The sequence below is a fragment of the Berghia stephanieae genome, chromosome 7 (genome assembly GCF_034508935.2).
Source record: "Berghia stephanieae isolate SIO BIC M18660-M18661 chromosome 7, UCSD_Bste_1.3, whole genome shotgun sequence".
Lineage (NCBI taxonomy): Eukaryota > Metazoa > Mollusca > Gastropoda > Nudibranchia > Aeolidiidae > Berghia > Berghia stephanieae.
Genome location: NC_088366.1, coordinates 58098423 through 58113422, shown reverse-complemented (window position 1 = coordinate 58113422; position 15000 = coordinate 58098423). Strand labels below are relative to the sequence as shown.

The following is a 15000-nucleotide window of genomic DNA, read 5'->3' as shown; positions in this document are numbered from 1 at the left end:
TATAACAAAGGGAGATAGTTGTCATACCCACCAAGGTCTCGGGTAGAATCAAACCCATATAATTAAATGATTTATGAGAGTAGGATGGGTGTTGGAATAGGGACTCCTTGTTTTCGCCGTGGGTGGTGTATACTATGAAGGCAATGAAAGAACGGAGGGTTATCATGTTCCATCAGTGTTAAAAACCCTCATCAATCTTATGCATCAACCGAGATACCGTTAGATACCCTGTCCTATGTTTCGGCTTGGGCCGATGTTCAACTGGCAGTCTGCGATTTGAGGTCGAAGAAGGAAGACCTGTACAGCCTGTGTGTTGGCTGGAATTCTGTTTGGCTATGTTGAAGCCACAGTGAAAAGGGCCCAAAGTGGCCAGTATTTTATGTTCGCACCCGAATATGGGCTCTCAGGCGATATGTGTTGGGCCTGTGTGTTGGCCAGCATTGTGTTTTAGGCTGTATTGTAGCCGAAGTGGGCCTAATAAGGCCAGTATTTTGTATATCGTACCCGGTTATGGGCTCTAAGCGATATTGTGTTTTTGTAATTTGTGCTCGGTGAGAATATATAAAATTTATAATATTGTTTTGATGTGCTGAGTAATCATCAAGTGATTAAGTGATTAATATCGTAAAATTATTTCACTTATCTTAAAGTTTAAAATAATATACAGTTTTATTGTTTTAGTGAATAATTAATTCATTGAGTTTAATTGTGTTGAAATTGAGAACGTGACCTCAGTTAAATGAATTATTTTTAAGTAAATACTAAATGATCACTTACGCTATCATTGTGTCTATGTTAATTTCATTTTTACTAATATATCTATATATATCTTCTAATATAGTGAAGAGCTGACGGGGCTAGGACATAGCGCCCGGTAAATGCGTTTGCATCTTTGAACTTTGTAATTTTGACGGGGCTAGGACATAGCGCCCGGTAAATGTGTTTTGAACCCTTTTGAACAATATAATTTTTGAGAAATATGAACAAAATACAATGTAACGTTTGTAAAGATGAGGAAGTAACACTCGATCTATGTGTTTTATTAGGAACAATTTTGGATTTGAACAGGCTGGAACACCGCACCCTGTGTGAACAATTTTGTTGATTAATTTTATTCTCCTTTCGGAATATGAACAGTTTATTTTGACCTATATGTAATTAATAATTTCATTATTAGTGGGAATTAATGGAACGGTTGGAACCTGGGTGAAGTATAGTTTATTTTGGTTAAAACTTACATGAATTTTATATTGCATTACTACTTTTTACTTGTATGTACTTTTGATTTTTCCTGTCAATATATGCAATGTTATTCTGTTTTGCTCAATAACTATGAGCTGTTCCCCTTTCTTTTACTTTAAATAAATAATAATGGCTCTCTTGTCAGATACGGTGTTCTGTTGGTGATTGTAACGTCCACGTCTACCTCTCCACACTTTAAGGTCATAAGCGGCCTTCGCATCCATTGCGAGTTGCGAACGCACCTTGTGACATGAATTGGCGCTGCGAGCAGGGTTTCTTATTGTGTGGTTTGGTGGTCTGACGTTTTACATCAACAGACACCTTCGTTTCTGAGAAGTCAATGCCTCTTATTGTTGTGGGGATTTAGAGTCGCTTCCTGTACTGATATCAGGGGGTTGGGCTGTCAGATCTAATTTCAGGCGCTACTTCTCATCATTTAACGTCTGTAATGTAAAGCTATAGTTTGGGTTAGTGAAATGATATCACGTAATTGTTCAGGCGTAACAAGGTTACACTGATGTTGTAGGGTACGCGCGGCGTATCGCTACTTATTGTTTTGTTCATAAAGCGAGTGAACCACGAACTATGAAAGGCCAGTGTGATGGGCCTTAATACTTTAATTTGATTAAAGTCTAGATAGTGTTGTTTTTGGTATAATGTAGTGGTCATCGCTTGATGTTTTAACTTTTTGAACTGACGAAGCGTCAGCTGTTATTACTAATTTTGCTATTGTTTGTTTGACAATAGGTATACTGGGTAGATTTTTATCTGCATTTAGCTGATCCTTCTCTTTTTATATTATTCAATCTATCGATTTTCTAAGTACGTTGCGATAAATATTTTGTCATTATGGATGTGGAACGGTTGTTAAAATGTGGGGAAAAGTTGGGTTTACATGGCGACGAACTGAGAGTGTGGGTGGAAGAAAAGTTGGAATGGGACAGGGAGGAAAAGGAGAGAGATAGGTTTGAGAAAGAGAAAGAGCGTGATGCAGTCGCAGAACAAACGAAACAACAAGCTCTTCTTGTTGAAAGGCAGCTGGAACTAGAGCGCCTAAAAATTGAAAATTCAGTGGTCCCGGTTCGAACCCCTTCCTCCACTGACAGTGAACCCTCGACTGGCAGTTGTGGGGCTAAAAGTCCTCGCCTGCCATATTTTGATGAATCGAAAGATCAGATAGATAGCTATCTACTCAGGTTTGAAAGATATGCAACCGTAAATCGATGGAGAGAAGAGGATTGGGCGATTCATTTGTCGGCGTTGCTTAGAGGCAATGCGTTGGACGTGTACACTCGCTTGGACGAGGTAGACGCTACCCAGTATGATAATGTAAAGTGCGCGTTATTGAAACGTTACAATTTAACGGAAGACGGCTTCTTAGAGCGTTTCCGTAAAAGTAGACCAGAAATAGGAGAAAGGATGGGTCAGTTTCGAACCCGTATATCCACATATCTGGAAAAGTGGATAACTATGTCCGGCAAGGATAGAACAAAGCCTGAGGACATCTTGGACTTGATTGTTAAAGAACAGCTCGTAAATGTTTGTAACAAGGAGCTGGTGGTTTTCCTGAAGGAAAGAAAACCAAATACATCTATGGAAGTAGTCGACACTGTAGAGAAATATGTCGAAGCGCACGGGACTGCCGGCGCTTTCTCAAGAACTGTGTCATATCAGAATGACAAGGTTCCAAGCAAACAGCAAGATGGTCACAAACCTGTCATGAAACCAACTACTTCAGTAATTAGATGCCACAACTGTTTTAAAGTTGGACATTTGAAGAGGGATTGTAAGAACAGACCACAAATCTCTGCAATACAAAGAGACACGAAATGTGGATACTGTGGTCGTAGGTACCACTCCACTGAGCAGTGCTGGGAAAGAAAAAGGATGGAGAATACTAATAAGAAGACTTTTGGAGTAGCGGCTATGAATACTCCAGAACCGCTGCAGTGTTGCAACAATGCACAACATCATGTTGCTAACAATGGTATCATGAACAACACTAACTCTCAACGTCAAGCGCCGAGGGAAAATAAAGAATTTTGACAATTAATTACGGTGTCCGCAGCATGTTCGGGACACGCGATAGAGACGACAGGTATGCCGGTCGCTATTGGTTGGATAAATGGACAAAGAGTTAAAGTGTTGAGAGACAGCGGCAGTAGTTGTGTTGTGATTAGAAAAGGCCTTGTGAGTAGAGAAAAGAAAGAACAAGAAAAGAGAGTGAAGGTCAGTCTAGCTGATGGGAAGACTGTGAGTGCCCCACTAACTGAAGCGTGGCTTGATTGTCCATATTACAAGGGAAGAGTGATGGCTCTAGAAATGGCCTCACCTTTGTATGACGTCATTTTGGGAAATATACCAGGAGTCAAATGCCCAGGAACGCCAATAAAATATGACGATCACTCTGATTCAGTCCACGAGAATCTCATGAGAAATGATTGTGAGCACTCAGCTCAAGCAGCACAGACGAGGGCACAAAAAGAGAAGAGAATGAAACCATTGATCACTGCCCCCTCAGTGGAAACAGGTGTTAGTAAGGCTGTTTTGAAAGAAAAACAGACCAAAGACGAGACATTGAAATGTGCGAGAGAGGCAGCAGTTACGAAAGAAGTGAAAAAGACTGGTGCCAATAATAAAAGTTGGTTTGAATATGATAGAGGGGTTCTAGTACGATATTTTCAATCACCAAAGATTGAGCACGGTGACGTGATTAGACAAGTCATGGTCCCAAAAGATTTGCGAGAGACAGTGATGCGTTTAGCTCATGAGTCCATACTCTCTGGACATCTCGCTGCCAAGAAAACAAAGACTGAGCGCATTCTCAGCAATTTCTACTGGCCCAACATTTGGGATGACGTCACCCGCTTCTGTAGATCGTGTGACCAATGTCAAAGGTCAACGGCAAAAGGAATGACCCCAAAAGTGCCTCTGACTGAAGTTCCGCTGATAGACGAACCATTCAGTCGAGTAGCGGTAGATTTGGTAGGACCAATTATTCCTGCATCAAATAGAGGGAATCGCTACATGCTTACTGTGGTAGATTACTGCACACGGTACCCGGAAGCTGTAGCCTTGAAAAACATAGAAACCGCGACAGTTGCGGAAGGCCTCGTCGACATTTTCAGTAGGACGGGGATACCAAAAGAGATATTAAGTGACAGAGGTACACAGTTCACCTCAGATTTGATGAAAGAAGTCTGTAGACTACTGTCTGTGAAACAACTTACCACAAGTCCATATCACCCTCAGTGTAATGGGCTGGTGGAGAAGTTTAATGGCACTCTCAAAGGGATGCTTAAGAGATTGGCTACAGAGAGACCGTCAGATTGGGATCGATATCTCAATGCGGCCCTGTTTGCCTACCGTGAAGCACCACAGGAGTCCTTGGGCTTCTCCCCTTTTGAATTGTTGTTCGGTCGCCCAGTACGAGGCCCGATGACAATTCTCAGAGAGTTGTGGACGGAGTCTATTGAGGACGAAGAGGTAAAGACAACATACCAATATGTTGTAGACCTAAAAGAAAAACTTGAGACTACTATCCATATGGCCCATGAAAATTTAAAGAGGGCCTCAAAAAGGCATAAGGCATATTTTGATAGAAAGGCCAAGATGCGCAACTTCAAAGAAGGTGACAAAGTGTTGTTGTTGCTCCCGACAAAGCACAACAAACTTGAATTGAAATGGCAAGGTCCATTTGAAGTTCAACGTGTAGTTGGACATAATAATTATGTAATACAGGCTGGTACTTCAAAGAAAACGTACCACGCAAATTTATTGAAACGGTACTATGACCGGAGCACCGCGGACATAAACGGAAGTGGAATTCTTCAATGTGCCGTGGCAGCTGTTATTGACGATGAAGATTACAATGGTAAATATCCAGTTGTTTACCTCAATAGGAAACTGTTACCGAGAGAACAACGGTATTCAGTGGTTGAAAAGAGTGTTTAGCTCTTGTGTGGGCTGTCAGAAGTTTGAACAGCTATCTTATGGGCAGAAATTTATTGTGGAGACTGACCACGCTCCTTTGTTGTATCTCAACAAAGCCAGTCAGAAAATGGTCGTCTGATGAGATGGTCACTGTTGCTCCACCAGTATCGTTTTCGGTTGATGTCTGTGAAAGGTTCGGACAATCATGGTCCAGACTTTTTGTCTCGGCTGCCTTAGTGGTCAGGCATTTCTTAGTTTTGATCAAAAATTTGGGATTTTTGTCCTCCAGTGGGGAGTGATGTAAAGAAATGCCTTCTATATAACAAAGGGAGATAGTTGTCATACCCACCAAGGTCTGGGGTAGAATCAAACCCATATAATTAAATGATTTATGAGTGTAGGATGGGTGTTGGAATAGGGACTCCCTTGTTTTCGCCGTGGGTGGTGTATACTATGAAGGCAATGAAAGAACGGAGGGTTATCATGTTCCATCAGTGTTAAAACACCCTCATCAATCTTATGCATCAACCGAGATACCGTTAGATACCCTGTCCTATGTTTCGGCTTGGGCCGATGTTCAACTGGCAGTCTGCGATTTGAGGTCGAAGAAGGAAGACCTGTACAGCCTGTGTGTTGGCTGGAATTCTGTTTGGCTATGTTGAAGCCACAGTGAAAAGGGCCCAAAGTGGCCAGTATTTTATGTCGCACCCGAATATGGGCTCTCAGGCGATATGTGTTGGGCCTGTGTGTTGGCCAGCATTGTGTTTTAGGCTGTATTGTAGCCGAAGTGGGCCTAATATGGCCAGTATTTTGTATATCGTACCCGGTTATGGGCTCTAAGCGATATTGTGTTTTTGTAATTTGTGCTCGGTGAGAATATATAAAATTTTTAATATTGTTTTGATGTGCTGAGTAATCATCAAGTGATTAAGTGATTAATATCGTAAAATTATTTCACTTATCTTAAAGTTTAAAATAATATACAGTTTTATTGTTTTAGTGAATAATTAATTCATTGAGTTTAATTGTGTTGAAATTGAGAACGTGACCTCAGTTAAATGAATTATTTTTAAGTAAATACTAATTGATCACTTACGCTATCATTGTGTCTATGTTAATTTCATTTTTACTAATATATCTATATATATCTTCTAATATAGTGAAGAGCTGACGGGGCTAGGACATAGCGCCCGGTAAATGCGTTTGCATCTTTGAACTTTGTAATTTTGACGGGGCTAGGACATAGCGCCCGGTAAATGTGTTTTGAACCCTTTTGAACAATATAATTTTTGAGAAATATGAACAAAATACAATGTAACGTTTGTAAAGATGAAGAAGTAACACTCGATCTATGTGTTTTATTAGGAACAATTTTGGATTTGAACAGGCTGGAACACCGCACCCTGTGTGAACAATTTTGTTGATTAATTTTATTCTCCTTTCGGAATATGAACAGTTTATTTTGACCCTATATGTAATTAATAATTTCATTATTAGTGGGAATTAATGAAACGGTTGGAACCTGGGTGAAGTATAGTTTATTTTGGTTAAAACTTACATGAATTTTATATTGCATTACTACTTTTTACTTGTATGTACTTTTGATTTTTCCTGTCAATATATGCAATGTTATTCTCTTTTGCTCAATAACTATGAGCTGTTCCCCTTTCTTTTACTTTAAATAAATAATAATGGCTCTCTTGTCAGATACGGTGTTCTGTTGGTGATTGTAACGTCCACGTCTACCTCTCCACACTTTAAGGTCATAAGCGGCCTTCGCATCCATTGCGAGTTGCGAACGCACCTTGTGACATATATATATATATATATATATATATATATATATATATATATATATATATATATATCTCAGCGAATATTTTTACGTCGAAGCTGTAGGGGGTTCGCTACTTAATTAAATTTAAATTATTCTATTTCAAATGTAACGAATGCTGTGTCACCCTAGCTGACAAAGGTATAGGAGTTAATACATGAATAATACACCCTATTCACTTCCATTGGTCCGACTTGAATTTTGTTTTGCCGTATTTTATTTAATTTAGTTTAGATTCTAATTTTGGTTAATTCTTTCTGTGGCTATGTGGTCTAGTGGTATGACACTCGCTTTCGGATCGCAAGGTCCTGCTGGGTTCCAGCCTCGCTCGCGCGCATAGTTAAGTCCCTGGAAAAGACTCTTTACTCACATTCTCTCACCGTACTTGGGTGTAAAATGAGTACCTGGCCGTTCACAGCGTTGTCTCTGTCCAGAAAGGCAATGCTATATCGCCTAACACAGGCGTCATATCCCGGCCTACATGTTAAGTGTTGCTGTTGGCCAGGGACCCTTTGTAAAGCGCTTTGAGTGCGTTTTGTGGATATTGCGCTATATAAAAGCTCAATTTTTAAATATCTAATTTTAAATGTGTCATAGTTGACGAACGTAATTACGGACCAGGTGTCCCAATAATTTATCGAGACCATACCAAGGGATTGGCCAGCTAGCCTGATATGACACGTTAAAGATAGTATGCGCTTGGCTAAGAAGCTCATAACATTGCCATCCGGAAGTATAAAGGACCAACACACAAAACTGTGTGTATCCATGAACGTTTATAGTCAGGTTAATACAGTTCAGTGAGCATTACTCATAAACGCGGATGGCAAAAAACAATAACAAAGACCTGAGTGACGTCATCTTCGAACTATCTATAGATATAATGCGCTTGGCCAAGGAGTTCACAACATTGCCATCCGGAAGTATAACGGACCAACACACAAACCATGTGTAACCATGAACTTTTATAGTCTGGTTAATACAGTTTAGTGAGAACAACTCACAAACGCGGATGGCAAAAACAATAACAAAGGCCTGAGTGACGTCATCTGCATACTATCTATATAAAAGCTCCATTTTTAAATTCCTAATTTTAGATGTGTCATAGTTGAAAAACGTAATAATTACGGACCAGGTGTCCCAATAATTTATCGAGACCATACTATGGGATTGGCCAGTCAGCTTGATATGACACGTTGTAGCCTCCAATGGAATGATACATTAGAGACGCAGTTTTCGTATAGTTCCCTGGATTTGTCAAATGGATGTTGTGTATATGTATGTGCGTATTAGAGATACAGTATTCTCTGTGTGTGTGAGCATTTTTGTGTGTATGTGTGTAAACGAGTTTCAGTATGCTGTGTGTGTGTGAGTATGTGTGTGTGTGTGAGTATGTGTGTGTATGTGTGTAAAAGAGATTAAGTATGCTCTGTGTGTGTGTGTGTGTGTGTAAAAGAGATTCAGTGCAGTATGCTCTGTGTGTGTGTTAGTATGTGTGTGTATGTGTGTAAAAGAGATTCAGTATGCTGTGTGTGTGTGTTAGTATGTTTGTGTGTATGTGTGTAAAAGAGATTCAGTATGCTCTGTGTGTGTGTGTGTGTGTGTGAGTACGTTGTACGCGAATGCGATATACGTGTGTGTGTGTGTGTGTGTGTATGTATATGTGTGTGTGTCTGTCTGTCTGTCTGTGACTAAAAACTCACTTATCTTACAACTGTTCTCAAGTTCACTTGATATTATAATAAATGTCTTAATGATTTCGACGACCATCTATCCGCCCACGTAAAAATAAGTAACAATAAATTGTTGTGTAATGACTAACAAAACAAATTGATAAAACACACCTTAATAATAATAATTTGTTTTTGTCTTGAAAATTCTTTTGGTAGCAGATACCGGTATAAACATTATACAGTGTGTCCATAAAGTCTGGGTACATGGTAAAAGTACACATTCCTCCTTAAAAACTCTATCATATTCGATTGGGATGTAAATGAATAGTATTTTAACTATACATGACCTCTTCTTCAGTGAAGAAAGCATCATTCAGCCAAATCTCCACAATCTATAGCATAAATGCGGCTATGTGGTCTAGTGGTATGACACTCGCATTTGGATCGGAAGGTCGTGGGTTCGAGCCTCGCGTTCGGCGCATAGTTGAGTCCTTGGAGAAGGCTCTTTACTCACATTCTCTCACCGTACTCAGGTGTAAAGCGAGTACCTGGCCGTTAACAGCCTTGTCTTTGTCCAAACAAAACTTTGTAATATCGCCTAACAGGCGTCATGTCCCGTTCTAAATGTTACGTGTTGCTGTTGGCCAGGGACCCCTTGTAAAGCGCTTTGAGCACGTTTAGTGGATATTGCGCTATATAAAAAGCTCAAGAAATGAATAAATATAAATAGATGGGGGAAGTAGGACATGTACCCAGACTTTGTGGACACACTGTATTATATTAACACCAGAAAATAAGCATTCGACTGCGTCGTTTTTTAATATCTATCTACACCACTTAAAGTGAATAAATAAATAATTATTTGCGAAATAACAGGCCAGTCAGAATATCGCGATTATAATAATAGCAGTGCATTGTGAAATTTCAATAGACTCAAACTCAAAGAAAATAATATTGTGTGTAGAATAATTACTATGTCCCTCCCTTTCGCCATTCAATGAGCTGAGAAGATTGCAGACACCGCATGGCATTAATAATAATAATAATAACAATAATAATAATAATAATAATAATAATAATAATAATAATAATAATAATAATAATAATAATAATAATAATAATAATAATAATAATACAATGGCATATTATAATTTGTGACCCTTCGCCTCAAAACGGTATTAAGTCGGGTTGATTAAGGTGTTGAAAATTGAATTTATAGCCAGAAATATCAGACTTGTGTTGAGTTTATATGATTTATTGAGGAGAATGGATACCATATTCTAGGGTGCCTAATGCCAACAATTTATATCGTTGACCAGTTTAACATTAAATTCGGCTTTTAAGCATCCGGTTCGCTCCGGCATAATACTGTTTTGAGACGATGGGTCATATTTGTGATCTGTGAATAAGGCCAACGCAATGGTAGTAACGAGAAAGGGAGAAGCATGAGTCAATATAGATATTGACGGTTGGGGGGGGGGGCGGAATTTGAAAACAGTATCAAGTTTTAATTATTTAGGACAGCAGTTAGAAAACACTGGAATATTATGTCATATCTGGAAGTTAAAACCAGGATAGCTATAGCAAAATTATCAGGATTCGATCAGTTAAAACACATCCTATGTGGTCTTGTGGTATGACACTCGTTTTCCGATCAGAAGATCCTGGGTTCGAGCCTCGCTCGGCGCATAGTTGAGTCCTGGGAAAAGGCTCTTTACTGACATTCTCTCACCGTACTCAGGTGTAAAATGAGTACCTGGCTGCTAATAGCGTTGTCTCGGTCCCCAAAACTTTTTTTAATTTTATCGCCTAACAGGCGTCATGTCTTGTCCTACATGTTAAGTGTTGCTGTTGGCCAGGGACCCGTTATAAAGCGCTTTGAGCACGTTTAGTGGATATTGCGGAAAATAAAAGCACTTTTTTAAATTAATTATTTAAGACAGCAGTTATAAAACACTGGAATGTGTCATCTTGAAGTAAAAACCAGGAGAGCAATAGCAAAATCAGGATTCAGTCAGTTTAAATACATCCTGGCTGGATCAGTGGACTGTCGGCAGCTGAATGTGGCCTAAAAATGTCCAACAGTGGCGCACCATTTCAAGTCGACACAAGAGATAGCACCGGAAGTAATAAGTAAGTAAGCGAGCCATTAGAGGGCAAAGTTGAAGGTAAGAGACCAAAAGGCAGAGCACCAAGAACATGGATAGATGGTGTGAAAGGCTGGAGTGGACTCTCTACAGCTGAATATTGATATAACGAAGATGGCGTCACCCCGGTTGTTGTTATTGGTTTTTTTTTTTTTTTTTTTTGGCATCCACGTTTATGAGTAATTCTCACTAAATTGTATGAACCAGACTATAAAATGTCATGGTTACATATTGGTTTGCGTGTGTTAGTCCATTATTCTTCGGGATGACAATGGTGTGAGCTTCTTAGCCAAGCGCACACTATCCATAGCCAAAAAACGTGCAACTTGGAAGAGCAGGGTGGGGTTCCTGACCTCCCATAGTGGGCAGGGAGATTCTTACTGTCTTCTATCCCCCTAAATCTGTTTTCTAAGTACATTGATGGTGGTATGCTTTTGGAATCTACATCTGATCCCTATTTGTTCCCAGTTCCCATATGCCTTACTTTTTCTTGGGTGCTTTAATTGTAATTCTAGAACTTTTTACTTTCCCATTTTCTTCCTTTTTACTGGCGCTGAAATGTGTTGCAAGCGCCATAAAACCCTTTAGAAAAAAACAACTGGAAAGAGTGGCGCACCATTACAAGTCGACTTCTACCCACAGACTAGACCTGTGTAATCTGTGCCTGTACCTAAGAGATGGTACCGGAAGGATGGAAGTAAGTCGTCTCCATCCGGTATTTTGCCGGGGCGAACCGGATGACGAAAATAGAATTTAACCACTTAATTGCCGTATGTACTCCGGAAAAACTCGAATAATTAAAATTTGGCCAGGAAACTCGTCTTTCAAATACATATCGATTAAAATAAATAATTCTTCTCTTTTGTCAAAAATTCTCAAACCTGAGATTTCAAGGAATTCTGGGATTTGACAGATTTTGACAATATGAGGGTCATTTTAATCGACCTATAGTTATTTGAAGGATGAGTTTTGTGGCCAAAAAGTTTTTTTAATGCATTTGTCTATTTTTTCTAGGGTTTTTTTTTTTTGTTTTTTTTTTTTAATTATTATTATTAATTTTTTTTTTGGGGGGGGGGGGGGGGGGGTTTGGCTTTTTGGGTTTTTTTTTTTTTTTGTTTTTGTTTTTTTTGTTGTTTTTTTTTTTTGGGGGGGGGGGGGTAGAACGGGTCGTCCGGATGATTTAGATACTAAAATTGAATTTACAGTCGTAATTATGAAACTTTGGTTAGGTTTATGGGTTTTATTGAGAGTAATGGATACCGTACCTTATCAGAGTTCCCATTCAGATATGTCTACATATAATGCCAAATTCCAAAACCTTGGTGGGGTTTTTTTATTAACCGCCGTTTGGCATAGAAAAAATGGATTTGGCAATTATTTCCTTGGCATATATTATTACTACATATTTCTATATATTTGATTCCACTGGTTATCTGGGTTAAAGCGACATAAGACTTTAAAAACAACAATAACTTACAGCCAACATATTTTTTGTTTTTTTTTTTTTTTGTTTGTTTGTTTGTTGCTTTAGGTCTCTTCCAACACAATTGAGGTTATATGAGAGACCGCTGAAACAAAAAAAAAAACAAGCAATCTAACAAAAATAGTACAAATGTAAATCAAAATCATAACCTAAAGATATCATAAGCTAAATTATAAATAACCAAGAACAAACAGGCAGAAGATTTACAGAAAAAAAAATATCCCCTGTCAAAAATACAATCACAAACCAAAGAAGCAGGATAGGCTAGTAAAGAGAAGAAGAAACGACATCACTATCGGATCGTACACCCATGCGAACATCATAGGTATATGATTCAAGGGTGATGCTCCCATCCAATCACCCGCACAGCCAACATACAACCACACAACAACAACAACATTAAATAGCTAAGACAAGTTATAATGAGTACATTGAATAATCCTACGGGGGTAATTGGTACTAATTATACACATTATGGTAAGCTCAAATATCATTTATGTACACGTTTAAAAATGAGCTTTTATATAGCGCAATATCCACTTAACGTGCCCAAAGCGCTTTTGAATGGGTCCCTGGTCAACAGCAACATTTAACATGTAGGACGAGACATGACGCCTGTTAGGCGATATTACAATTTTTCGGACAAAGACAACGCTGTTAACGGCCAGGTACTCATTTTACACCTGAGTACGGTGAGAGAATGTGAGTAAAGAGCCTTTTCCAAGGACTCAACTATGCGTCGAGCGAGGCTCGAACCCAGGACCTTCCGATCCGAAAGCGAGTGTCATACCACTAGACCACATAGCCGCACGTTTATCGTAATTAGAGATCGTTTAATTGTGTGTGCTATTATATAAACAATATCGTTTTCACAAAACCATATCCATACCGTTAGGTATGCCATTTATGTAAAAGAGATTATATCATACAGACTTTTAGGGTGAAATAATAGTATTATATTACCAGCGCAATTGCAAGCTTAGCATTGTTGAAGTGGAATAACATTTATATATTTATTTGTTTATCTATTCATGAATTTATGAATTTATTTGTTTATTGGTTTATCTATTTATTTATTGATATATTAATTAATGTATTAAGTAATTAATTAATTTATTTATTTATTTATTTATTTATTTGTTTAATTCTGCATTGGTCATTCCATTACAACAATGAGCCCACAAATTTTTGCGTAACTTAATAGATGCCGGTTGGTTCTAATGATGTAAAACTTGAGACACCAGAACGTAACGATAAAATGATAAAATGTGACTCATTGGGTTTGTTTTGTTTTTGTTTTGTTTTGTTTTGTTTTGTTTTTTGGGGTTTTTTTTTTTTTGTTTTTTGTTTTTTTGTATTTGTTTTGGGGGAGGAGGGATTTTGTTGGGTTTATTTTGTTGTTTTTTTTTTTTTTGAGGGGGGGGTGGGGGGGGGTTGAGCATTTCATTTATATAGATCACTGTCCTCTAAAGGTGCTCAAAGCGCTTTACAAGGGGTCCATAGTCTACAACTACACTTAACATGTAGGTCGAGACATGTTGTATTTAAGGCGATATTGAATTTTTTTTTATTCGGACAGAGATAAACGCTGTTAACGACCAGGTACTCGTTTTACACCCGAGTATGTGAAAAAGAAATGTGAGTAAAAAGCCTTTTTCCAAAGACTCAACTAACTATGCGCTGCTCAGAACTCGAACCCAGGACATTCGGGATCCTAAGGCGAGTGTCAAACACCAAGACCACATGATAGTCCCACACAGACTCATTATAACTCGTCTTAGCTCTTCAATGTTGTTGTTGTTGTTGTTGTTGTTGCGTGGTTGTTTGTTGGCTGTTAGTTATAGGGAATGAGATTAGCGGAAGAGTAGCGTCCCTTGATTGGACGTCACCCATAGTCTGTGACGTCACCATCTCGAATGTAACGTGTAAACCAAGAGTGGATTTATTTAGTTTCAATAATTGTTGACTTTTAAGGATGTTAATGTTACACTCTGCCCCACACAGAGTTATCTGGTCAAAGTGTAAAAAGGAGTTAAGTCGGTGTACGCCAGTCCTGTCATTGTAACATTCCTTATAATCACTCGGCCATTATCTATCTGACCCCCCTCCTCCCCCCCCCCCTCCTCCTCCTCCTCCTCCTCCTTCTTGTCTGCCCCTCAAATGTAGCCAGCCACTGTCATAAAATTGACCTACCGCGTTCAATTTGGTTTTATTTAGAAGAATATCAAATTTCAAGATTTAGACTTATGCTTCTCAAAAAGTCAAATTTGTTAACCCCTACCCCAACCCCCACCCCTCATCCCGTCTCAAAGGGGTATTAGGTCGTGATGAAACGCCCCCCCCCCCCACCCCCCCCCCCCCCCCCGCCCCTCAAAAAACCGAATTTATAACTCAATGATTAGTAAATTCAAATACGATGTTTGCTTTTTGTTTTTGCAATGTAAGTTGGTTTGGTTAGAGCCATTTGAGATGTGGATGTATAGAAGAATATTGAGGTTATCGTGGACAGACAAGTATTCAAACGAGGAAAGTGTGAAAAGGAAGAATATTGAAAGATACCATCAGAAAGAGGCAGTTACGGTTTCTTGGACATGTGTGGAGAAGAGACGGAATAGAAAAGTTAGTAACATCTGGGATGGAAAGAGAGCTAGAGGAAGACAAGAGAATGACATATTTAAATAACCTAAG

The 15000-nt window shown here is 38.9% G+C and overlaps 2 protein-coding genes across 2 annotated transcripts in view; one reads left to right on the top strand and one right to left on the bottom strand.

Moving 5' to 3' along the window:
• Positions 1-15000, bottom strand: part of LOC144977565 (uncharacterized) — a 422942-nt gene that overhangs the window by 315505 nt on the left and 92437 nt on the right.
• Positions 2092-6881, top strand: LOC144976134 (uncharacterized). Its single transcript, XM_078920314.1, has one exon. The coding sequence runs from the start codon at positions 2092-2094 to the stop codon at positions 3286-3288; it is 1197 nt and encodes a 398-aa protein (XP_078776440.1). The 3' UTR covers positions 3289-6881.